The sequence below is a fragment of the Mastigoproctus giganteus genome, chromosome 7 (genome assembly GCF_048544385.1).
Source record: "Mastigoproctus giganteus isolate SK-2022 chromosome 7, ASM4854438v1, whole genome shotgun sequence".
NCBI classification, from domain to species: Eukaryota; Metazoa; Arthropoda; class Arachnida; order Uropygi; family Thelyphonidae; genus Mastigoproctus; species Mastigoproctus giganteus.
This window is the reverse complement of record NC_143581.1, coordinates 203,468,345-203,496,273: the sequence shown is the minus strand read 5'-3', so window position 1 is coordinate 203,496,273 and position 27,929 is coordinate 203,468,345. Positions and strand designations below refer to the sequence as shown.

General features: G+C 36.2%; 1 protein-coding gene across 4 annotated transcripts in view; it reads left to right on the top strand.

Moving 5' to 3' along the window:
- The window catches only part of LOC150083600 (putative inorganic phosphate cotransporter), a 148,675-nt gene that overhangs the window by 110,320 nt on the left and 10,426 nt on the right, over positions 1-27,929 (top strand). For 3 of the 4 annotated variants that reach the window (XM_090378081.1, XM_090378080.1, XM_090378078.1), the window contains exons 6-8: positions 1,178-1,327; positions 20,944-21,076; positions 27,212-27,367. In XM_090378081.1, coding sequence (XP_090234207.1) covers positions 1,178-1,327; positions 20,944-21,076; positions 27,212-27,367 — 439 coding nt within the window. The remainder of the gene's footprint in view (positions 1-1,177; positions 1,328-20,943; positions 21,077-27,211; positions 27,368-27,929) is intronic. The other variant, XM_090378079.1, reaches the window with a different exon arrangement.

Genomic DNA, 27,929 nt, shown 5'->3' with positions numbered 1-27,929 from the left:
GAAGCCTCGTTGCAGAATAGATGTGCGGAAGTTTTCCTTTAGCCAGCAGGTGGTTAATTATTAGAACAAACTTATATCTGATATTGTGGAAGTGGGCTGTTTGAATAAATTTGAGTAAAAACTAGACAAATTATTGAAGGGGAGGGACAATTGATGTGGGAAGGTTTTTTTGTTTTTCTTTTTTTTTTTTTGGCTGATGCTTTATAAGCTTGCTTTCTTGCATCATTTGCTAATACTAATACTATATTCACTTACCTCACTGTAAATTATATTACAGTGAGGTAAGTGAATTGCTGTTCCCTAACCACTTAAAACTGTCTGCAATAATCAACTTAATTAGTAAAATTATAAAAAAATTTTTAGGAGACAAATCATCCAGGTATAGTATAAGTAATAATCTGTAACATTTCCAAAATAATCATGTTGAGCTAGTGGTCCAGTGGGGATTGTCCTGCAACCTACCAACATATAAACTGTTGATTATTTGGTAATTTTGGTAATTCCAGCAAATATGTCTCTATAGTTCAGTCACAAAATGTACTCTTCTATCTCTGTAATTCATGAATTCTATGTGCATAGTGCATTTTGTAAGGATTTCCAGTTGTACTGTTGTAAACTGTCACATGACTTATTCTGATTTCTCTCCCCCCCTCCCCACGCATTATAGCCTTAGTTGCTAATGCGCCAATAAAACCCAACAGCCAACCAACCCTCCCTCCCCGGCACCCTTTCATAGTGAATACTTTCCATTTTTACTGGAATACTCATATTATTTTCTTAACCAGCACTTGCTATAAGAATATCTGATATGGAGCATGTTTGAATGTGCTTTCTATTTCCTCTTGTCAATTTTAGAACCTTTCTAACTGTTTAGTGTTCTGCTTTTCTTATGCTGAATGAATTATACTCTTTAATCTTAGGGTAAGCATCCCTCTGACACATGTCTACAACATACAGTACCACTAACTCCACTTTCTGTTCAGGTTTGTTTGACTGTCTAAAATATGTCGTGACAAATATATTAGTAAATTACGTGGGGATGAAATTTTCGTAGCACTCTATATATATTATCATAATAGTTATGTATATATTGTCATAATTACATGTGTGAACATTTTAAATTTAAAATTAGTTTTATTTATGGTTCATAACTTAACTTAATGTGTTTATTTATTAGACACCTCAAGTGCCTTGGAAAGAAATTTTTACTTCACTTCCTATGTGGGCTTTAATTTTGACTCATTTTGGCCAGAACTGGGGATTTTATACTCTGCTTACTGAGTTACCAACTTTCCTTAGTACAATCCTGCATTTTGAAATAAAAAAGGTATATTATTTACTGTATTTTCAAATTTTTAGAACTTTTTAGTTTGCTATGCTATAAATGTCTATGTTAATTTGGGAATTACATGATTTTCAAGATTGTATTTTGACAGTGATCAGTTAGAACGATTTACACACACACATGCACGTTCTTAAAAAAGGGCAGTTTGCCGAGTCAGAGTTGCGTGAATTTATCTACCTTAAAACAAGGTTTTTCATCAGGCAAACACAAATTGATCAAAGACTACACACTATTTTAGACACTAGGCTTCCAACTCCAAACTCCCATGAGTTGACATCATCAGTGGACCAGTTTTGTTATCAAACTGCAGTGTCTAAGATGCATAATTTTCCATCATTCCAAATCAAGCTAGAAAAACCAGCTCTCGGTTATCAAAATTGCAAACATAACACATCAATCCATCCTTTCAATGGGTTTGTTGACAAAAGAAAACTTTCTAGCAGCAGACTGCACCCTGTTCCTATATGAAAAGAATGTTAGGCAAAGAATCTTTTCAGCTGCTCCTTCCTCACATTCTTAGTCTCCTCCTCAGATGAAGCAGTGGTGGATCCACCATGGGGCAAAGACTCTTAATGTACCAAGCTGTAGTAGGAACAGTATCTCAAAGCAAAGACTGATTGAAGGTAATAAATCGGTTACCTAACTGTTCTAGTCCTGAGACAAACAATTTTCAAGTGGTGCATTTAAAATTTAAAGTAGTTATTATTGCATTGACATTTTTTGTAGTTTTGATCAACAGGGTTTTTGCAGAAGCCTGGTTTCTCTTTTGGGGCTTGAGTACAGAGTGATTCTCATGCCTAAAACAAACATGCTGGCAGTGGCAAGTTATACCTTCATGGGGCCCAAGGCAAAATGGAATTTGGGGGCCCCATCAACATTAAATATTGAGTGAGAGAAGAATACAAAGAGCCAAACTTAGTTCAGCTCTCTGTATTCTTCTGTCACTCAATATTTAATGTTCTTACACTCATTTATTTAGGTTTTTTACACTCATTAAAATCAAAAACTGCCAAATTATTCTGCTGCACCTCAGTTCTGCTTGGACATTCATACCTTCTCCCTGCTACTGTACTGCCTTAAACATAAGGGCACCATCAGCACAGGTTACATGCAAGGCAATCTTTATTTTTCAATTAACTCAACTCTTTAAGGAAAAACTAAATATAAAATTTCATCAAAATCGGTAAAACCATTTTTGGAAAAAAAAAAACAATTTTCAAATTAACCTTCAAATAAAGTTCATTGACCTTGGCAGGTAGAAAGTTCATTTTCCGACAAAAATCATTTAAAATATTAGTAAAAAACAGCAATGAGTTTTTGAAACAGTGATTTTGGGGCTCCCTCTGATTGGGGCCCTACACAGATGTCTTTTTTGCCTATAGGATAACATACCACTGCATGCTGGTCAACCCTACTGGATTTTTTACTGATCTCAATATCTGCAGTTTGACTTAAATTATTTAAAAATATATATAGTCGATTCCGGTTATTTGGGACACATCGGGACTAGTGCATTTTGGCCCGATTAAGCGGCTGCTCCAATTATGCGAAGTTTCACGTAAATAGTTAAAAATACAGCTTTATGATAGATTTTCTGTACGATCAAATCATGTTACGATGGACTCACCATAGTAAAGTACTGTTCACAATGCGATATGTAGTAAGCACCGGTCGTTGTGATCATGTTTGTGAATTAAAGTTTAATTCTATTAAAGAGCGATTCTAATTAGCGAAAATAGGAGGAATATTATCCACAGGCTATAAAAGTAAAGATATACTGTATTAAGTACAAATTTACACTTTATTACATTACCAATTAAAAAATTAAATGATATGTGAAAATTGGAAGAATATTTTCCACAAGTTTAGCAAAATAAAAATAAATTTACACTTACGTGCATAGCTTAATTAATACGTACTGTAATATATACATACTAACTAGTGGACATTTCTATTCACTGACATTTGTGGGTGGGGGTTAAAATTTAAAACAGTAAAAAAGATAAGCAATCAATAACAAAGAACATGGCACCCACAAAGTGCAAGTGAGAATGGAGTAACAAGTTACGAAGCTTAAAAAATAGGGATGAAGAGCAGATTCTGAAAATTAATTTTTTTATATGATTGAAGCACTAACAGAAAAGCTCAATAAACAGGAGACTGCTAATCATTTTTGTTGTTTTATGGTGGTGACCTCCAGAATTCTGACCGAACCACGTGGTATGGCAGAGATAATCGTAGGGTAATCTCGAGTGCTGCGGTCTCCTGCCCCAATTAAGTGAAGTAAACCCTGGCTATTTTCTCAATTGGGTTCTGTTCTTTAAGATTTGTCCCAAATAAACTGTTCTTTAAGATTTGTCCCACCCGATTAAGTGGTGGCCCAAATAACCGGAATCCACTGTACTCTACTGCTTATCAGCCCAAATCTTCAATGAAAGATGGTTACATACTCATTATGCAATGAGAAAACTGGCTACCGTAACACGCTTAGATGTCCTAATTCTTAACATTCATAACGTTGGAATCAAGAAATGAACCTTCATGGTATTGTTCTTGACATATAAACTGCATTTGGCTCAGTTTTCATTAATTCTTTCCTTTCTCAATTGAACAGCTCTTTATAATCAAAGAGCCACTCCAGGGGCTCACATCTGGTGAGTATGGGCTTGGCACACCCAGAGTCCTGAGCTGGATATCATCATTCTTCTCTTTCTTGGTGATTCCTTTCTACTTCTCTACTTCTCTCTCTCTCTCTCTCTCTCTCTCTCTCTCTCTCTCTCTCTCTCGCAGGGTAACTCTGGAATTTTTTTTTTTGGCTGGTGCAGCATAAGCCTCAGGCTTCCTTGCATCATATGGCTAATAATAATAATAATAATAATAATAAAGAATAGAATCAATTTTGAACGCCTTTGTGATACTTTTCTAAAGTGTTTCTGGAGGTCACGACCAAAAAACAATAAAAACAATTTGCACTTTCCAGTTTATTGGACTTTTCTGTTAGCACAATCTATTATAAATGGTTAGTAAACTCGATCTTATTGCATTTGCAATAATCCCGATAACTGGAATTCTGTGGGTTTTTACGTTACGGTATTATGGTGAAATGAGTTTCCCTTCACTGAAATCTTCAGTCATATAAAAAACATAAATAAATTTTCAGAATCTTCTCTTCATTCCTATTTACTTATTACAATGGTGAAAGGAAAGGGACCAATGGAAAGTCAAATGCTGGCAGTGCTAGGAAACGAAACAAAATTGATTTAGAAATGAATATGAAAATGATGAAGTACGAAGCAAGACAAATTTTGTCATCTGTTGCATGGAATTAGGTCTCGCTGCTTCAACAGTGAATACTATTTTAAAGGACAGTGCGTGTATAAAAGAACATGTTTAAAGGATCAATGCATTTAAGATCAACAGTGATCACAAAACAGTGAGGTGCCTCCGTAGCCAGGTGGGAAGGAGCAGCAGTGTGTAGCACACACTTCTTGATTAGACCGGGGTTCGAGCCTGTCCCCACCAAATACGGAGGATGCGGAAAGGTCAGGGAATGACCACTGCATATTCCTGGAGCAATATGGCCTTAGTTGCTAATGCTCCTAAAAACCAAACAACAACAACACAAAACAGTGTTCAGGTGCTATATTGAAAATGGAAAAGCTATTAATAGCATGGATGGAAAATCACATTCAGAAGCAAGTGCCCCTGAGTCCAATGGCCATTCAAGCAAAAGCAAGAAGTATTTATGAAGATATTAAGAATAAGTACGACAAACCCCAAGTCAAGTTCGTGGCAAGCAATGGGTAGTTTAATAGGTTCATGCATCGTGATGGTTTCCACAATGTTAAAGCATACGGTGAAGTCGCCAGTGCTGATTCTGCAGCTGCAGAGAAATTTTGTGATGTGTTGGAAAAAATTATTGATGAAGGCGGCCATTCAACGCAGCAAATTTTTAACGTTGACAAGACTGCTCTGTATTAGAAAAAAATGCCGGATCAAACATACATTGCCAAAGAGGAAAAGACAATGCCAGGTTTCAAGGCTTCAAAAGATAGTACCATGCCCTTGTTTGGGGCTAATGCAGCGGGAGATTACAGATTAAAACCACTGCTTGTGTACCATTCTGGAAATCCTCGTGCATTTAAGGGCATCAACAAAGTTCTACTGAGCTGTTTCTTAAAATAACCTATATTATAAACAGAGAAGCCTTACGCTACTAGCTTGGACATAAATCACATGCCTTTAGTGATATTCACGTATAAGGGTATCAGCAGTTGTGTCAAATATGGAAATGTGCTTGGTATTTCAGGTAGTCACCGGACAGGGCCAGACACAGATTGAGAGAGATGGAGTGGGGGGGGAACATTGTGATCATTCCTTTTCCATCATGTGCCATCCAGGTGCACGATACGAGCACCGGAGAGTCCAATCAGATTTTAGATTTATGTAAACTGGAGAATTTTCTTCTTTAAAAACTGGGTCCTGGGAGACTCAAATGGAGAAAAGGAAAAGTGAAAAGTTCAATAGAGTGGAGGGTGTCGAGAGGTGTCATCGAAGCAGTTTTTGACCACAGTGCACGAAAAATGTCGTGATAGTATTTCTTTGTGGTATGGTGTCTGTGTCGTCGCCAAGGAGAAGGCCGCTGCCCAGTTCCTCCAGATGAAGTCTCCCATGAGAGGACAGCAATGGAGCAAGAGAGGAGAATGGGGTAAGTGAGAACCCTTTTTCATAAGAGTAAAAGGATCGTGAGGGAATGATAACCGAACAGAAAATATTCATGTTAATTCTTACCCATAAGGAATGATGATTTCTTCTTAAGAATATATTTCTTCTTAATGTTATGGCTAGTATATCTTGTGTTTCTTAGTATTCTGATAACTTAATAAATGTGGCTAATGAATTGATATTTCCAATAACACGTTTTCAATGTAAAGCAATGACAATGGCTACTTAAGTGAAATTACTATAATATGGGCTCAAACGAGTGACCACTATAACTAATTATTATGTTGACTTACTCTCATAAATGTAGCATATGTTATATTAGAATGCTCATGTCTTTAATCTTCTTGGATGGAAGGTGTGATGTATGTTTGTTCATTAATTTGTTATATTAAATGTTTTGTTTGAAATAATTGTCTCTCTCTGCTAACTCTTCATTTACACCAGAGAAAAACCAGTTGTGGAATCAAGAAAGGTTTTTGCGGCATTAGAGATTTTAAGCTAAATAGCACAACTGAAGTCTCTAATGTAACACAACGCTAATCCAAATCACAATATTTTATTGATGGGGTGATTCCCCCCCCTTTTAAAATATTCAGGATATATGAGATTATTGTCCTATTTTACCACTAGATGGATATATTAAGCTAGAGGAATGTTCAGAACTTAAGTGCACTGATAGTGAAAAATATTAGGAGCAGCTGAACTCCCTATCTCCATTTAGCATCACATAGGGGTTCAGAGAACCCTCCAACACTGGGAACATGACAAAGCCCCATTAACATAGGCGCCGTAAACCCCCCTAACACTGGTGCTGTAACCCCCCCAACAAAGGATCGGTTTAAATGCTGCTTTATTCCCGAGGTTGAAAAATATTGTAAAGATAATGATGTTCCTTTCAAGATTTTTCTTCTATTAAATAATGCTCCTGGACATCCTACGCATCTGATTTCAATTCAAATGTGAGAGTCATATTTCTACCGCCAAACACAACTTCACTCATCAAACCTATGGACCAGGATGTTATTTCGAATTTAAAAGCATACTATTTATGCACATTTGTTCAGGCATTGTCTGTAGTAGACGGTGAGAAATATTTTACGTTAAGAGACTTTTGGAAATCTTACAATATTTACCATGCCATCTTAAACATTAATCAGGCCTGGGCAGAAATTACTAAAAGTTGTTTAATTGGCGCATGGAAGAAAATATGCCCACGGCACATAGAAGGGTTTGAAAAAGATGAATCATATGAAGAGGTTACAGATAAGATTGTAAAGGTTGCAGAGCTACTTCAGTTGGAGGCTGTTGCCAAAGACATGGAGGAGTTAGAGGAAGAAGAGAAGGAATTATCTAACAAAGAACTTATTGACTTGCAGGCAGTGATAGTGAAAGAAGAAAATGCTGACGAAGCTCAAGATGAACCAAATGAGGAGCTGAGACACTTCATCACCAGAGAGATAGCAATGACATTTCATGAAATTGCATCAGCCGTGACAAGATTTGATAAGATGGATCCTGACAGCGAATGATTCTTAAAAGTTAACAGAGGGGGGAATGATATGCTTGCTTGCTTGCTACAAAGAAATCTATGATGAAAAGAAAAAAGCCACCATCCAGTCATCCATTAATATGTTCTTTCATAAGGTTGAGCGGCCGACCCCTTCTAAATCTCCTCAACCTCCGCAGCGGCATACTTATCAGCTGAAGACGCCGATTCTGGCAAAGATTCTCAAAAGATGAAAATTACGGACATTATGCCTGTCTCCTCTCTTTTGTAATTTTATAATTTTGAAATTTTTTAAATTGCACGCTTTTGTAATTTTTCCTACGCATGAGATAAAAAATTGAATAAATACAATAAATAATTCTATTCACATTTGTTGAACATTTCTTTTTTGATTCAATCAATTCAGTGAGCACAGTTGCGAGTGCTGCACAAGCATGTTGGAAATTCCGACTTACGTGGAATTCTGCGGAACGCAACCTTTACGTTAATCAAGGAGTGGCTGTATTAAAAGATATAAAGAGCAAAACAAATAACTTCACATGCCAGACTTTACCATTCCCATTGCCACCAACATTAGATTCTTGGGATTAACCCTTGATAAGAAGTTAAATTTCTTCGAACATATTAAACTTGTACGTAATACCTGTCTCAAAAAAAAAAAAAGCTGAACATACTAAGAGCTTTATCTGCCATGTCTTGGGGAGCAGATCATACCTCGTTGCTTCAACTATATAGAGCATTGATTAGATCACGTTTGGATTATGGTGCTCCAGTCTACGATTCTGCTCGAAAGAGTGTACTACGCTGGCTGGATCCTATACAACACATTGCATTACGGATTGCACTTGAAGCCTTCAGGACATCTCCAACTCACAGTCTATATATTGAGGCTCACGAACCCCCTTTGCACCTCCGCAGAAAAATGTTACTACTGAAGTATGCAGCCAAAATAAAAAGTTGCTGTTTGCATCCTATTCATCCATACTTCTTCGGTCCTCAACTAACTAATCTCTACAGAAATAAACCTAATAAAATAAGGCCAGCAGGCCTACGGCTTTTTGAAATATCACAGAGTTGGAAAGTTCCTCTTCACAATAGTCAACAGGTAATGAATTACTTTCATCCACCTTGGACTTCCTCTACTCAACTGAACTTTGATACTTATTTTCTTCAATGGGGTAAGAATCTTCTACCAACTCTCAACCTGAAACAACTCCATGCAATTCATATTCAGAGCTATGTTGATTTCCTGCCAATATATACCGATGGGTCCAAATCTCAATCAGCTGTTGGAGCAGCAGCAGTGTTTCCCTCCACTATTATTTCAGCTTCCCTTCCACCTGAGTATAGCAACTTCTAAATCTCCTCAACCCCCGCAGTGGCATACTTATCAGCTGAAGATGTCGATTCTGGCAAAGATTCTCAAGAGATGAAAATTACTGACATTATGCCTGTCTCCTCTCTTTTGCAATTTTATAATTTTGAAATTTTTTAAATTGCACGCTTTTGTAATTTTTCCTACACATGAGATAAAAAATTGAATAAATACAATAAATAATTCTATTCACATTTGTTGAACATTTCTTTTTTGATTCAATCAATTCAGTGAGCACAGTTGCGAGTGCTGCACAAGCATGTTGGAAATTCCGACTTACATAAAATCCGACTTACGTGGAATTCCGCGGAATGCAACCCTTACGTTAATCAAGGGGTGGCTGTATTAAAAGATATAAAGAGCAAAACAAATAAATTGTTCATATCGATTTCTACATTCATAATTCTCATACTGTTCCTAAAGGATGGTATGATAATACTGGAAAAGGATTCACTTGCCCTATCTCTAAAGAAAATAGATTGATTATTGTTCGTGCAAGACAAGACTTTGGATTTATTAAATATCCACTGTTAATATATAAGTGAAGACAATCAAGTGGAAATTATCTTGTGAAATTGAATAGTGAAAATTCAAAAAAAAACAAAGAAAAAATTATTACAAATTTACCAGAAAATTGTGTCATAGTTATGGATAATAACTATGCCATAACTGGTATAGTTATTATCATACCATAACTTTAGATGAATAAGACACCTACTTCATCAAGTCTAAAAGTAGATATAAAAAATGGCTCAGAGAATTTAACATTACATGCAAGGATCCATTGCTAAAAACAGACTTGTAGGAAGTAGTAAAATTAAATAATCCACACCAAAAAAAATTATATCGATTTACTTCTAAATGATTAGGAATGTGCTGTTCTTAGACTGCCTCCATACCACCTAGAATTGAATCCTAGTGAATTAATTTGGGCTAATGTAAAAAATTGAGTGGATACAAAAAATACCACTTTTAAACTTGATGATGTAAAGGTGTTATGTGAATAACTATTTGAAGAGATAAGGAGAGGAATGGACTCCTTGCTGCCAAAAAGTAGAAAAAAAGTATTATTCCATTATAGTAATTAATATTGGAGATGAATGATCATCAGAAACATCAAACCATCAGTGAGGATGAACATGGTTTGCATTGATGTCAAAGAAATTGTGCTGCTAATTTCGTTTTCTTATACTAATAGACAGTAATTTTTTGTATTTTGACTTTTGAAAGGAATTTGAAAAACTGTCTCTTAGCAAGTAATTTTAGTTGGCTGCTGACATAATTTTATAAGTAATGAATATTATTATTTTATCTGAGGTATTTATTTTTACATTTCTTTCACATTAAATAAATAATTCAAATAATTCAGCATCTCATATAAGTAACCTTCTATACCTCTGACCTTGAAATGGCACACTCAAGATCATGTGCTGATCTAGTTGAAACATCTAATATTTGAAAATTGCCACTTAAGATTACAAAATTAAAAATGAAAGCCATTTCAATGAGAAAGGGTCAAAAGTATCTTTACTATTAGAATTTTAATTTTCATGTTATAGAATTTTACTCCAATACTGTCAGATTAAATAAATACATTACAAAAGAGTTTTCTAAATTGTGGATGTAATGTGTCAGTTCCAATTCTTCTGTGTGTTTTGAGGTTGTGGGATTTTCATGATGTTTTAATCTCTATTCTAAATACACCTTATGGAGCTTTGATATGAAGAACTGTGTTGTCTGAAAGAAATACTATAAACTAAATCATGCTTGTAGAATGTTTTCTGGTTTACAAACTGGAGTTTAAATATTGACTCTAGTTTGAACTCAGATCTTGCAGTGATTTTATATTCTGTATTCTTAAATAAGTAAATGAGGGCTTTATATCATTGGTCTGTATATGGAATCCATATAAAACATTTGATTAAATCAGATTTTGATGGTTTGTAATGGCAGACAAACAGAACTTTACTTGTTCTTTGGTGGCAGAAATTAAACTTACGTGACAGCTTCTGTTTTTAAACCTCTGTCAGAATTTTGATTTATTTGTATAGTACAGTCATAGCGGAATAGTAGTTATAGGTATTTAGAAATTGGTTAAATAAAATGGATGTTAAAAAGAAAGATAAGCCTTTCAAATCATTTAAAGTATAAAAACTGGAAAGTGTGAGGTCTTGCATCTATGTAACAGTAATCCTGGAGTATTCAAAGATAATGAAATGGACTTGGGAGTAATTATACAATCTGATGAGAAGTTTTCTGAGTGGTATAGACAGGCTGGTAGGACAGCTTATGAAGTTCTGTTAATGATATATAGGAATTTTTGTAGTAGAAATAAATAAGTGATTATTCCATTATATAAAACAGTGGTTAGGCTGCATCTTGTTTCGCTAAATCTAATCGTATTCACAAAAAAGTTTTGTGAATGCGATTAGATTTGTTAAGGGCACAAAATGGTATTCTTATCAAGAAAAAGACTTGAGTTTTGTCAGCTACAGTATTTGGAAACCAGGTATCTGCCAGATGACCTGATTGATTCAGCAAACTAAATGCTGAGGGTATTTTTCATACTTAATTGCATAGCATACACAAGGGAGCATAAATTTAAATTGAGAGGATCGCTGTATCTTAGATATTTTAAAACTTTCCTTTAGTCAAAGAATGGTTGACTTTTGGAATAAACTATTTGTACTAGAATAGATGGTAATTGGAATAAACTACCATCTGCTCTTGTAAAGGAAGCTTATCTAAATTGATGGAGGGATTGGATAGATACTTGAAAGAAATAGGTAAATGAAAGGAGAGAAGGTGACATTATTACTTTATTTAATTTTTTTTATTTATTTTAAATTTGATTATATACAGTCCTTCAGTTAATGTAAATAGCACTAGGTGGCAGTGATCACATTGTACTGATGTGAGATTTACTTAAAGAAGTAACTATCATCAAGAGTAAAGGGATGAGTTGTTGTTTTCATTAAGGAGACTGCACTGGTCTCAGACAGTTTTTAAATTCTATACAGTGGGACCAACTAATGATGTTACTAACAACAAATTCTAAATAGAAAGCATTTGGGAAAATAGTTATAGAAGCTACTAGGCTTTTCATAAAAACTAAGAAATACTGTTCAAGGATTAGAGCTAAATGAATGTTAGATGAAGTAATAAGATATGTGGCAGAGAAGAAAAATGCATGGGATGCATATAAATTATCAGGCAATACAGAAGCCTGTGGTAGATATAAACTAGTCTGCAATCAAATCACAAAGGAGGTTAGGGAAGCGAAGGCAGATTATGAGAAATCTTTGGCAAAGAATGCAAAGAAAAACAGCAAAGCCTTCTTTACTTATGTACACACCAGAAGAAAGGGGATGAATCACATTGGTCAACTTGATATCAATGGTTCAACAGTTGATGATCCTGCTCAGATTGTTGAAAAACTGAATGTGTGAATGTAGATGCAAAATACTATTTTGCATCTACATTCACACATGAGGAATTCTTTAGGGAAGGGATGCCAGAAGTTTATCAAACTCCAATGGTGATCTAAATGCTTTTGTAATAACTGAGAGGAAAGTGGAAGAGAAATTGTTGAAATTAAACATAAGAAAGACACCTGTAGTGGATAGATCTATCTAATTATATTGTTATCACTTCAGCCAAGGATAAAGCTGACCTGCTAGCATCCCATTTTTCTTCCAATTCATGTATTAATGACCTTGGTAAAACACCTCCCACCATTCCCAACATGCACCATTCAATGCCTCCTGTGGTCTTCCATCAAAAGGATTTCAGAAGAATTTTGATGAATCTTGATACTAAGAAAGCTCCAGGTCCTGATGGTATTTCTCCACTGGTTCTCAAAACCTGTGCTCCTGAACTTAGTCCTGTTCTTTGTTGCCTTTTTTCACTTTCTTATTCCAAAGGTGTTTTTTCTTCTGCTTGGAAATTTTCTCAAATCCAGCCAGTTCTTAAAAAGGGTGAAAAATCCCTCCCATCCAATTATCGTCCCATTGCAATTACTTCTACTCTTTGTAAAGTAATGGAGAAATCAATTAACCGCCAAATTTTAAACTACCTAGAAACCTTCCGTCTGATCAACGATCGTCAGTGTTGATCCACTGGTTATATTCTGGCTTATGTTACCAATTTACAGACAAATTCAATGGAAAAGTTCGGTAAAACACAAGCAGTTGCTCTTGACATTTCAAAGGCTTTCGATCGTGTTTCGCATAAAGGCCTTCTAAACAAGCTTCCATCTTATGGTTTGCCAACTGTTTTTTGTAATTGGTTATCCAGTTTTCTCTCTGATCGCTCACTGAGGGTGAGGGTAGATGGCTCTGTCTTCTAACTTCTCCACTAATGCTGGTGTCCCCCACTCTTTTCTTCTTGTATATTAATGACCTACTTCCATTGACTCGAAATCCTATCCAAAATTTTGCTGATGATAGCACATCGCATTCCATTTTCCATTTTGAGAAACCTTGCCCTGCTCAATCAGCTTCAACTTCTCGAATATATGCTACCAATTCCTTAAATGCCAATCTCCAGGTAATTCTCCAGTGGGGCAAAGACAGCTTAGTTGATTTCAATCCTTTTAAAACTCAGTCTTGTCTTATATTTCACAAAAAGGATTCTTCTGCTCCTATGCTTATCTTTGGTGACACTCCAATTTCTAGGCAAAATGATATATCTTTTGGGGATTACCCTGACTTCTAATCTCTATTGGCACAAGCACATTACAAGTATTGCTTCCTCTGCATCTAAAAAACTTGGTTTTTCTTTTGCTCTCGGCGTTACTTTTCTTCCAAACAGCTGTTCACTCTGTACAAATCGTAAATCCTCCCTACCATGGAATATTGTTCCCACATCTGGGGCAGTGCCCCCAAAACCTCTCTCAGGCTTCTAGATTCCATTGAGAAGAGGGCAGTTAGGTTAATTAATGACTCATTTCTAACAGATTCTCTCCACTCGCTGTCTCATAGATGTACTGTTTCTGCCGCATGCCTTTTCTACAGATACTTCCATGTGCACTGTTCTTCTGAATTGGTTTCTATAATTCCCGCTCTCTGTCTTTCAAAACAGTCAGAACACATGCTGCCACTAGCAATATCCATTTACTGTCAAACTTCAAACTCATAGAAGCGACTTTTCATCTTCCTCGTGTTTTCTGGAACAACCTTCCTTCATACGTATTTCCTGAAAATTAGACTCTACAGAAGTTCAAGTCTAATGTCAACGAACATTTTATCTCAACCTCCAACCCAAGCACAGTACTAAGTACTATAGGTTCTAATACCTCTTGTGTTTGGGGTTTTCATAAAAAAAAAAAAAGGGAGGTAGCAATGGAGGTAACAAAACTCTTAGCTATAATTTTGAGAGTATCTTTGGACTCAGGGCAATGTCCCTGCACACTGGAGATGTGCAAATGTATCCACAATTTACTAAAAGGGAATAATGGGTGGTACATGTAATTATAAACCTGTTAGCTTAACTTATGTTCCAGGGAAAATAATGAAATTACTGGTTGAAGAAGTAGTCAAGACTATATAGACAGGACTGCAGTTATACTTCAATGCAGCATGAATTTGTTAAGGAGAAATCATATCTGACCAATTTGAATGGATACTATAATGCAGTCACAAAGGAACTGAATGAAAAAAAAATAAGTTTGTTATCATATACAGTAGACTCTCAATTTTCCGGGTAGATGGTTAAAAACAAATCCCTGATAATCGATTTCCTGGTTAATCCAAAAATACAAAAGTCCCAGACATAAGTAAGAGATACGTTCCAGGACTTCCTACTTCGTTTAGTTTTACGTAACTCGGGAATGACTAATAACATATTGCAATTATATTATTATTGACAAATCTGAATTCCACGCGATACTTGTTAAAAAAATTTCTCGTCCAAATCGATCACTTCCCTTTTGTTGGTAGATTTACTAGTACTGCTGTCACTTATTCTCTTAGTCGGCACCATGATAACGGTCAAAATGAAATTTTTTGAAAAGAACTTCACAGGGTTAAGGGGGAAACACACTATTATCACCTCATGCGAACTCACATTTTACTAAAGCACATTTCTGGAGGTCACTGCATTTAAACTTTCCAGGTTACTTTTCTGTTCTTGCATCTGATTATAAACGGGTAGTAAACTCGATCTTATTGCATTTGCGATAATACCGATAGCTGAAATTGTGTGGGTTTTTATGTTATGGTGAAATGTCCCCTTTCCCTTTTTTTTATATGACTGAAATCTTCAGTGGAGGTTTATAGAGGTTTCGGGGCCTCAGTTCCAGAAGGATGTGGATCTGCTGGAATGGTCCAGAGAAGGACAAAGAGATAGGCGAAGAATGCCATCAATTCTTATGGCATTCTTCCTTTTCTAAGACTACACACACAATGAGAGTGGGACATGAATTCAAATTGAAGAAGGATGGTTGTGGAATAATGTGTGGAAGTTTCCTTTAGCCAGCATGTAGTTGATTGTTGGACTTCCATCTGTTGTTGTGGAAGTGGATAGCTTAAATAATTTCAAGGAAGATCTAGACAAACTACTGAAGTGAATAGATAGGTGAAATGGGAATATTTTTATTTTTTTTTTGGGTGATGCTGTATTAAGCTTGCTTTCTTCCGTCATTTATCACTACTAATATTAATACAGGTCGACGACCATCACTAATTCAGCTACCTGTAATCCGGTACCACCACTAATTCGGACATAATGCGAACGTAATTTCAAATTTCCCAGGTCGGCGCACCAACCTGACACTACTGTTTTGGTGGTGTTGATAGCACCATCAGCTGTTGGCACGAACTCGTAAACACTGGCAAGCCATTCCCACTTGTTTTTCTGTATTTATTGTTATAACCTGCTCACATTTAGCCCCAGCCATGGGGCTAAATGTGAGCAGGTTATAACAAAAAATTGTATGAAGAGCCTCTTTGCATAAAATTCCATATATAAAATTGCTTATGAATATAAATTTTAATATAAAATTGCTTATGAAATTCCATTGCATAAAGGAAGAGCCTCTTGTGGTGTAAAGTGCAAACTAATGGAGAAATCAATTAACCGCCAAATCTTAAACTACCTAGAAACCTTTCATCTGATCAATGATCGCCAGTATGGATTCCGTCAGTGTCAATCCACTGGTTGATATTCTGGCTTATGTTACCCATTTATCGACAAATTCAACGGAAATGTTTGGTGAAGCACAAGCAGTTGCTCTTGACATCTCAAAGGCTTTCGATTGTGTTTGGCATAGAGGTCTTCTAAACAAGCTTCCATCTTATGGTTTGCCAACTGTTTTTAGTAATTGGTTATCCAGTTTTCTCTCTGATCACTCACTGAGGGTGATGGTAGATGGCTCTCTGTCTTCTAACTTCTCCACTAATGCCAGTGTTCCCAAAGGTTCAGTTCTCTCCCCCACTCTTTTCCTCTTGTATATTAATGACCTTCTTCTATTGACTGGAAATCCTATCCATAGTTTTGCCGATGATAGCACATTGCATTCCACTTTCCATTTTGAGAAACCTTGTCCTGCTCAATCAGCTTGAACTTCTCAAAAATCTGCTACCAAATCCTTAAATGCCGATCTCAAGGTAATTCTCCAGTGGGGCAAAGACAACTTAGTTGATTTCAATCCTTCCAAAACTCAGTCTTGTATTATATCTCGCAAAAAGGATTCTTCTGCTCCTATGCTTATCTTTGGTGACACTCCGATTTCTAGGCAAAATGATATATCTCTTTTGGGATTACCCTGACTTCTTGGCACAAGCACATTACAAATATTGCTTCATGTGCATCTAAAAAACTTGGTTTTCTCTTTAGCTCTCGGCGTTACTTTTCTTCCAAACAGCTGCTCACTCTGTATAAATCGCAAATCCGCCCTGTCATGGAATATTGTTCCCACATCTGGGGTGGTGCCCCCAAAACCTCTCTCAGGCGTCTTGATTCCATTCAGAAGAGGGCAGTTAGATTAATTAATGATTCATCTCTAACAGTCTCTCCACTCGCTGTCTCATAGACATACTGTTTCTGCTGCATGCCTCTTCTACAGATATTTCCATGGGCAGTATTCTTCTGAATTGGCTTCTATAATATCTGCTCTCTCTTTCAAAACAGTCTGAACACATGCCACTACCAGCCAACATCCATTTACTGTCGAACTTCACACTCACAGAACCAACTTTTCATCTTCCTTGTTTATTCATTCAACTGCTGTTTTCTGGAACAACCTTCCTTCATATGTATTTCCTGAAAATTATAGTCTATAGAAGTTCAAGTCCAATGTCAATAAATATCTTCTTTCATCTTATCAACCTCCAACCCAAGCACAGTACTAAGTACTATAGGTTCTAATACCTCTCGTGTTTGGGGTTTACATAAAAAAAAAAAAAAACACCGTACATTGTCCATAACAGATAAAGTTGAACTTCTGAAAAAATTCGACAGCAGTGTGTCTGTGAGAAGTTTAACTGTGCTTAATTGTAAATTCCAGTAATTTCTCTCAGTTCCTCTTATTTTAGTAATTTTCTATTAGCCATTCCTTTTTAAATTTTTTTTTTTTTTTACAACACACTTGTGCAAAAACAACACAATATGATGAATAATACAGCACACTAACGAACTTGTTTTCACAATATCTCTAACAACACTGACAAACTTATTGTGATGTTTGAGTTTATTTTATCGTAATTAGTTTTATTTCAGCAATCACAGCCGTGCGTGCAATAACCTAATCACAAGCAACCTTCATATGTATGCCGTAATAGCATCACACGTATGTGGCCGACACTGCTTCTTTGAAATAAAGTAACCAACATATGTGGCCATGTTGGCCATATATATGCGACATAAAAAAAAAGACTTTTTTTTTTTATATTCTAAGCGAAAAAACGACAACACTGACATTACAATACAGGTACTTCTCGACTTTACAAGTTAATTCGTTCCTAGCTTGTGCTTGTAAAGCGGTAATTTTGTTCCCATAGACATAAGGTTAAAAACAGAGGTTATGTTCTCAACAATGAAATTGGTTAGCTAATTAGTTTGTTTAAACAATGATTGATTTATTGAAAGAAATGAAAACATAGCCTGTAAAATCAAGCAAATTATAATAATAGAGAAATTATTTACGACTGACAAATGTTAAAGAATGTTTATTTTTCGTCATCATCAACTAAATGCACCTCATTGATCACTCAATATTGGCTCAGCACTCTGTTTGTTGCACAAGGAGTCGTCGTCTTCAGAAATGTTTCAAGAGGCGTTTGTATCCAAGATAATCTTCTCTTTTAATTATAAATTTCACGATTGCATGCATAAGCATTTTTTAACAGCAAACACAAATTGCAACTAACACGATTCGCGTGAAGTAACAAGTTTAAAAAGCTTAAAAAAGGAATGAAGAGAAGATTCTGAAAATTTATTTATGTTTTTATACGATTGAAGATTTCAGTAAAGGGGAAACACATTTCTCCATAATAACGTAAAAAACCACACAATTCCAGCTATCGGTATTTTTGCAAATGCAAGGAGATTGAGTTTACTACCTGTTTATAATTGCTTGCAGTAACAGAAAAGCCCAATAAACTGGAAAGTGCAAATTTTTTTTATTGTTTTATGATTGTGACCTCCAGAAATGCAGGCGCCTCCGTAGCCGGTGGGAAGAAGCAGCAGTGTGTAGTACGGGCTTCTTGATTAGACCGGGGTTCAAGCCTGTGACCACCAAATACGGAGGATGCGGAAAGTTCAAGGGAATGACCACCGCATATTCCCGGAGAAATATGGCCTTAGTTGCTAATGCTCCTAAAAACCAAATAACTAACAAATAAATAACATCCAGAAATGTGCTTTAGAAAAATATCACAAAGGTGTTTAAAATTGATTCTTATAACGGAACATATGATAACGATGAAAGTGTAGCACATTTTAATGATTTGAATTGGTAACTAATACAGTTTACAAACCACACTCATGACCTTTTATATGGCCTTAAGGTCACGCTCACGACCTTAAAAATAACATTTTAGAGAGATAAATAGCTTAGTTATACAGCAAAAATTTCAACTTCCGAGATCTTGAAACGAATTACCAAAAAACAATGTGTTATTGGGTTCGCCTTACGATATTTTAATGATACGATGGTGTCTCTGGATCTGATTAACATATCGTAAAGTGGAGTACACTGTATTGTATAGCTACGCACGTGATTTGGAATGTGGTATTTATGAATGTTTAACATTAATTTTTTGCAATTAATGTTCATATTTTTGATTTTGTTGATACTTGATACTTGGGGGAAAAAAAAAACTCGTAAACCCGGGAACTCATAAAGTGAGAACTGCCTGTATTTATTTTAGAATTACTAATCAAATTATTTCCTAAATATTTTTTAGCCCTTGGGGAATTTTTTTCTTAAACTAGCTTTGCAGTCAACGTGTTAAAGGTAGGAGGAGGTGATTAGCTGTTGGGTAAAATGTGTGCGCTAAAATAACCACCAGTGATCCATCACCCCACAGGTTCCAACGCTGCCGGATTAGTGATGGTCGACCTGTACTACGTAATGCTTCCTGTTAATCACTCTTGAACAGGACAATGGTTATTTCTTGAACTAACAGTTGACCAGACAACCTGCCACCTATTTAAGAAATAGCCATTTTCCTCCGGAAAACTATTACTTGCTAACAGACTGATTACTTCCATGTGTTCTCAGTTATTATTACTGTGCAAATTTTTATCTAAAATTGTTTTTCTTTTTGATGAATACCCAGAAATAATAGTACATTGCTACCCCCTATCTAAGGCACCTCCGTAGCCAAGTGGGGAGGAGAAGCAGCAGCGCGTAGCACACGCTTCTTGATTAGACCGGGGTTCGAGCCCATGCCCACCAAATATGGAGAATGCGGAAAGGTCAGAGAATGACCACCCATATCCCTGGAGCAATATGGCCTTAGTTGCTAATGCTCCTAAAATCCAAATAACAAACAAACCTTCTGTCTATGTATGGTTTTCTAGTTATATACTTATGTAAATTTCCATTTGAACTATTGAAATTTAATTTCAGTTTAATTTTCAGAATTTTTGATTTCATATGAATTTGGCATTGTGTCAGTCCATTCTTAGAAAACACATCAGAATTTATATACAGTGGATATTGCTTATTGTCATCACTTCAGACACAGCTTATTTGATAACAATAACTGATGAAACAAGAAAGCGGCTGTTCAGCATTTTTTATTGATGCAGAGCACAAATGTGTATATAAAAAGGTGAATTTGGACAGAAAGGGAATAATAAAATCAAGCAATATAAAATGCAGTAGCCTAATTTGTCTCCCACTATTTCTTCGAGAATGTCATCAATAAAAATGGAACTGCCATAAAATAAAGATATTTATCAAAAATAAATAAATAAAATATTAAAATCAAGAATTAGAAGAGTTTAATGGTGTACTGAAAAACAGTCAGTTTGTAGCAGTACAGATATAATGCTTTCTTTCGTGGAGTAATGACACCAATTACCATAAAAATTGTATGAAGCAATAGCAGTAACTAGACACACGACATGTCGGAGTTCAAGGACAAATTGAGATGTCGTGTAATCACTTCCAATGCAGATGCGTAAACAGTGATGAGACAAAAAAAAAAAGCAATACTATAAACCAAAACACTGATTACAATAAACATTGTTTTTTATATGTATTTGTATACATGTTTTTTATACATTCAGTAGATGATTGAGACTTCATAAAAGTGATAACATTACATAAATGATAACATTATCTATGATCAATAAAGAGTGTGCACCGTATTTGATAATCACTGTGATTAGAAATTAAAATACACCTTTTTATCTTGAATTGTCTTTTTAGGAAATTCATATCAATATACTAAGAAAATATAATATATTAATATGAATGAAAATATTTCGGTTTTTGGTCTTTTTTATTAATAATGAATTTATATTGAAATTTTTTTGCAGAATGCATATCTTTCTGCACTGCCCTATCTTCTTCAAGCTATAATGAGCATTTTTGCTGGCTACTTTGCTGATAAAATAAGAAGGTCAGGAAAACTTCAAATTACAACAATTAGAAAAATCGCCAACTCTGTTGGTAGGTTCGATTTTCAATTTCCCTTTTATTTTTATTTATATTATTTTTTTTTTCGTTTGTAAAGCAAGATAATTTGTAGCACAGTAATGTTTGTTTTTAGTTTTCCTTAAGTTACATCATAAGATTTTTCTGATTATTCAGACGCCCAGACACGATAGGAGGGAGTATATGATGAGAGCCTTGTCGATCAATTCGGCCCTGGAGGGATTGCGCAAGGCTCAAGGGGTAGAATTTTTTTCAGCCTGGACTGTACTTGTTAACAGGAGAGATTGCTTCTACAGGGATGGGATACACTTAAATAGAAAGGGTGCAAGAATTTTTGCTGATGCTGTCGAGGCAGAGTTAGGTGGGTCGGAAAACTGCTAGTTGGGGGGGGATACAAGGACTAATAAATTAACAGTAGCCACTGCCAAAGGTGGAAGTGATTCTTGCACTGCTTCTATTGAAATGAGCAGAAGCCTGAAAAACAAGATGCAGGATATTTCAGAGACTGCTGGGAGTCATTGCGGTACAAGTAAACATGTGTACATGTACACATGTTTACTTGTACGTGTACACCAATGCTAGGAGTTTGGTAAATAAATTCGATGAATTTGAGGTATTGCTCAAAACATCAAAGGCAGATATTGTTGGGATATCAGAGACGTGGTGTCACACAGATATAAGGAATGCGGAACTGGAATTTGGGGAATACAATGTGTATAGAAAGGATAGACAGGACAGGAGGGGAAGAGGGGTTATGCTATTAGTTAAGAAACACATAAAGTCCAAGGAAGTGAAGCCAGTCGACATCGATGGACAGGGCAGTGTCGAGTCAGTTTGGTGTGACATAAGCATAGGGAAATCAAAATTGAGAGTAGGAGTGTGCTATAGGCCTAATGACTCTGATGAGTATAATAAGATATTGTACAGGGAAATAGAGTGGGCCAGTAAATCAGAGAGTCTTATAATGGGGGATTTTAATTTCCCAGATATTGACTGGAATTTGTGGGTTGGTCACTCGTACACTAGCAAGGCTTTTGTGGATTTATTGGATGATTGTTTTCTACATCAGCATGTTCGTGAGGCAACAAGAGGGAGCAATACTCTTGATCTGATTATCAGTAGTGATTCTTCATGCATTAAGAATCTGCAGATAAATGAACCACTAGGTGGCAGTGATCACAGTGTGTTGAAGTGGGATTTACTCAAGGAGGTAACTACCATCAGAGGTAAAGGGAAGGGTTTTTGTTTTCGTAAAGGCGACTATGATGGTCTGAGACAGTATTTAAATTCTATACAGTGGGACTAACTGATGATGTTACCAACAGCAAACTCAAAATGGGAAGCATTCAAGGAACTAATCTTGGAGGCTACCAGGCTTTACATACCAACTAAGAAATATTGTTCAAGGTTTAGGCCTAAATGGTTGTCAGATGAACTAATGAGACATGTGGCAGAGAAGAAAAATGCATGGGATACATACAAATTAATGGGTGACATGGAAGCCTATGATAGATATAAGTTGGTCTGTAACCAAGTCACAAAGGAGATTAGGCAGGCAAAGGCAGACTATGAAAAATCCTTGGCAAAGGATGCAAAGAAAAACAGAAAAGAGTTCTTTACCTATTTAAACTCAAGAAGGAAAGGGATGAATCAGATTGGTCCACTGGATATTGATGGTTCGACGGTTTAGGATCCTGCTCAGGTGGCTAACAATCTAAACGAGTATTTTGCATCTACATTCACACATGAGGAGTTATTCAGGAAGGAGAATGATGTAGGTAAAGTAAACATTGGCAGTGAGCTGGATGATTTTGTAATAACTGAGAGGAAAGTAGAGGAGAGATTGTTGAGGATAAACATAAAAAAGGCACCTGGGGTGGATGGGATCTATCCAGTTATATTAAAGGAGGCAGCAAAGGAAGTAAGCAAACCCCTAGCCATAATTATGAGAGCTTCTTTGGACTCAGGGGAGGTACCCATAGACTGGAGATGTGCAAATGTAACCCCAATTCACAAAGGAGGATCAAAGGCTGACACAAGTAATTATAGACCTGTTAGTTTAACTTCTGTTCCAGGTAAATTAATGGAGGCACTGGTTAAAGAAGCACTGCAGGATCATCTAGACAAGAATTCAGTTATAGCTCAGACGCAGCATGGTTTTGTTAAGGGCAGGTCTTGCCTGACCAATTTGATTGGATACTATGATGCAGTCACAAAGGAACTGGATGCAGGGAATAACTTTGATATTATATATTTGGATCTTAGAAAGGCTTTTGATACTGTTGCACATGGAAGACTGCTGCACGAATTGGAGCAGTGTGGTATTGGAGGCAAATTGCTGCTATGGATAAGGGGATGGTTGAGTGGCAGAAGACAGAGAGTGGCAATCAATGGACACTGCTCAACGTGGACTAATGTTATTAGTGGAGTTCCTCAGGGTTCAGTGTTGGGTCCGTTGTTGTTTTCGGTGTTTATGAATGATATTGATGATGGGATATCAAGTTTAATGTCCAAGTTTACAGATGATACAAAGGTTGGCAGGGTTGTTAAGGACACCACTGACGCTATCTGCTGCAACAGGATCTGGAAAGGTTGAACAGATGGGCTGAGAGGTGGCAAATGAAGTTTAACATTGACAAATGTAAAGTACTACATATGGGAAACAGTAACCCCAGAGCAACGTATCAACTCTGCGGTACTACACTGACAGTGGTGGAGAATGAAAAGGACCTGGGGGTAATTGTGCAGGCAGATATGAAGTTCTCTGAGCAGTGCAGACGAGCTGCAAGAGTAGCTCATGGTGTCTTGTCAATGATATACAGGAATTTTTCTAGCAGGGATAAGGAGGTGATTATTCCCTTGTATAAGGCAATGGTTAGGCCACATCTTGAGTACTGTATACAGGTCTGGAGGCCTCATTTCAAGAAGGATATAGAGCTGCTGGAATGGGTACAGAGAAGGGCAACAAGATTAGTGAATGGAACAGAGGATTGCTCTTACGAAGAAAGGCTTAAGTTTTGCAAATTACAGAGTCTGGAGACTAGGCACCGGTGAAGTGATCTGATAGAGGTGCATAAGGCTTTGAATGGTTTGAGCATGCTCAATGCCAATGGGATTCTGCATCTTGCTCAGAATAATCAGCTCAGAGGGCATAAATTCAAATTGGGGAAGGACGGATGTCGGATAGATGTGCGGAAATTTGCCTTTGGCCAGCGGGTGGTTGGTTGGTGGAACCGACTTCCATCACTTGTTGTTGAAGTTGATAGCCTAAACAGATTTAAGGCTCAACTGGACAGGTATTTCGAGCGAACGGAGGGGTGAAATGGGAGTGGTTTTTTTTTTTTTTGGCTGATGCTGAATAAGCTTGCTTTCTTGCATCATATGCCTCTACTAATGCTAATGCTAATAGTAAATCCCATTTGTACTTTAACCTTGATGTATACATGTGTAGTTCCAAATTAAGGGCTGTCCCTGGGTAACATACATGGACACAAGTCAACATGGATGCATTGCAAGATTTAGCGTATATGCCACCATAAAAAGTGCATAACCTATTGCTTACTCTATAGTGCCAATATATGAGTTACAATACAACAGTTATGATGAAGTTGGGTACCCCCGCTAGGAGTTCACAACTCCATTACGGTCCCTCAGAGTTGTCAAAAGGAGTATGAATGTTGTAATGAAGTATTACTCTGGTAATGGAGTATAAGGAAACTACCAGAGTAATACTTCATTACAACATTCATACTCCTTTTCTAGTATTCTAGTATTCTAATTTCTAGTAATTCTTATTATACATATATCTATTTTGAAAATGTATTTTAGCCTTCAAATACATTGGTTTGCACTGGCTACCAAAACCAGAAACTTTTATGTGAATTTTAGTATTCCTCAAGTATAGTATATGTCCTGATCTTCATAATTAATTATTTTTTAACTAGAGAAGTATCACCATAAAAAATTCTTTTAAGCTCCATGTTGCAGTAAAAAGGGCACTTACCTATCATTCTTGTGTTAAATTTTCATAGAGTTTGTAGACCTTAGATTTTATTCACTTTGCAACAATAAAATTTGACCTTTTAAGGAAGTCCAAGAAACAGTTTCTCTTAGATAAAAATACTATTATTTGTAATGATGATGTTTTTGATTTTATTATCCAATATACTGTAGAAGTAAATACATATTACTTCCCATCGTCAGCTATTTCTTACCATTTATTCCAAAAAACCTGATTGGTAAATTTGATAAACCATCATGACTGGAATTATGATTTTTTTTGCTGTGTCAGCTAGAAGGTTTAAAACACTTTTAAAGAAAATATTGCCTTCACACGTGTTTTGATATTTCATTATTGTTAAAGGGAAAAGAGCAGACTGGTGCATTCATCAACTTTATGCTCACATGAAGTTGTCAAAATTTCTGTTAGGTCTTTCAGAAAATTACATACTTGTTTGGCATTACACTGTTTAATAAGGATTTTGTTTTGTTAGACAACTCATATATTTTTCCTCACTAATTACAAAAATGAAAATAAAATTTGCTCATTGTCAGTTTTTAAGCAAGTTGCATTATTTATTTATTTTTGTACTTGATATCAGCATTTGGGACTCACTTCAAAATTGGAATAGCCTAAAAAAAGTAGTGATTATGAATGTATTGTCCAGCATTCATTGTTACTGTTGATGCTCATCCTCCTTGAAAAAAAAAAAAAATAAATAAGATCTTGTGATTCCAAATGTTGCAACTCTGCACCATGTCATAACCTTCAGACTGCTCAATGGCATTTCATGTAAAGTAGAAAACAGGTTGTTAAATTTTATTCTATTACTGGTGTATATACTTATTCCACCTCTATTAAAAGTAAATATGATTGCATTTACTTTTAGCATGGCAGTGTTTGTGGGGAAAGGGATTCAAAAAAGATTTGTATTTACCCAGAAGTAGTTGTGATAGTTGAAAAAAACACCATGTATTAAACTTTTTCGACAGTCACCAGACAAAATTACACATTTTTGCCACCTCTCAATCCACTTTTGCAAGACAGTTTTGTAGACATCCTTCAAACCACAACTTGGCAGCAGAAATCACTTCATCATCAGCAGCAAAGTGTTTTCTATGAAGCAAATGACGATGGAGCGTGAAAGAGGAAGAACTCCAAGGGTGCAAGCTCGGGGGAATAAGCAGGATGCATCAATATTTCAAACCCACATTGGTGGGCACACCTCACTGCAGCATGTGAGGAATATGCAGAGACATTATCATAGGAGCAGGCACATGTCTTTTGACAGTTCCCCCCCCCCATATATTTTTCTTTTAAAACAGCACATAGCTTTATGAGCTGTATGCTTCCATTGTTTTAACATTTGTTTAGTTTTTGGAACATAGTGATGGATTCAAGTTTTATCCGTGGTGACTAGCCGTGAAAAAACTCCTTGCTTTTCCTGGCACACGAGAACATTTCATGTACACATTGTGCCCTTTCCTTCTTCTGGTAAGGAATCGGCAGTCTGGAAATCCATTTAGTGGACACTTTACTCATATGCAACTGTTGATGGATGATGTTCTCCACAGACTACCCTAATTTGGAGTTCTGCAGCTAGTTCATTGATGCAAATATGGCAATCTTCCAGGATTAATGCCTCAATTTTTGCAACACTCTCTTCTGTTGCAGTAATTGCTGGGCATCCTGGGATTTCTTCATCATGCACTATGGTTCTTCCACATTTGAATTGTTTATACAAATGCGCAACACCTCTCTAACCTGGGCAGGCTTCTCCATAAACAGTGAACATTTCTTCGTGGATTGTTTTGGGTGTTTTCCCTTGCAAAAAGAGGAACTAAATCACTGATCTGTATTTCTTTATTCATTGTGACACTTCACTTTATTCAGCACTCCAAAGAAAAAAAATGAATTGTCAGATCAAAACCAAAATTTGTGGTTGCTGTAGAAATTGCGAGGTATCAAACAAAAAATTTCATCATTCTATCTTAACTACTTCTGGATGGATACAAATCTTTTTTGAACTCCTCCCCCCCCCTTGTTGTATGTTAAAAGTATCTAATGCATTGAACACTGTTTGTTATTTACATAAACTATTTTGTCAAGCTTTTAAGTGTTAATTATTTTGCCATTTCTGCTTTATATAGCCTTCTTTGGATCAGCTGTGTGTCTTGTAGGAGTGTGTCTAGTGAAATGTGATCATATCTTAACCATATTTTTCTTCTCCTTGGGAATGGCTTTTAATGGTTGCATTTATGCTGGTTTTATGGTTACTCACATAGATATGTCTCCAGACTTTGCTGGTAAGTGACTTATGTACACTGCGATTGCCTGTATTGTATATTTTGAATTTTTTCCTTTGCATGGTTTTAGATGACACTGTATCACTTTGTGTATTCATGCATAAGACTGTTTCAGATAATAATAGCCTCTATATATGGTATTTAAAATATTCTTAAAATGGTATATGGCAAAAATGTGACCAAGATACTATTGTTTTGCAAATTATTTTTATGATTTTTGAAAAATTCTGTTTTTCAAAACTGGACTTGGAGTGATTGGAAGAAGGTTGTCTGGTCCAATGAATCATGTTTTCTGTTGCACCATGTGGATGGCCAGGTATGTCTGCGTCAGTTACCTGGGGAAGTGATGGCGCCTGGATGCACCGTGGGATGAAAACAAGCTGGTGGTGTCATGCTTTGGGCAATGTTCTGCTAGGATACCCTAGGTCCAGTCATCCATGTGCTGGGCTCTCTGACGTCTACCACCTTCCTAAACATCATTGCTGACCAGGTACATCCTTTCATGGCAACGGTCTTCTCCTCTGGCGGTGCCATCTTTCAGCAGGATAATGCACCATGTCAC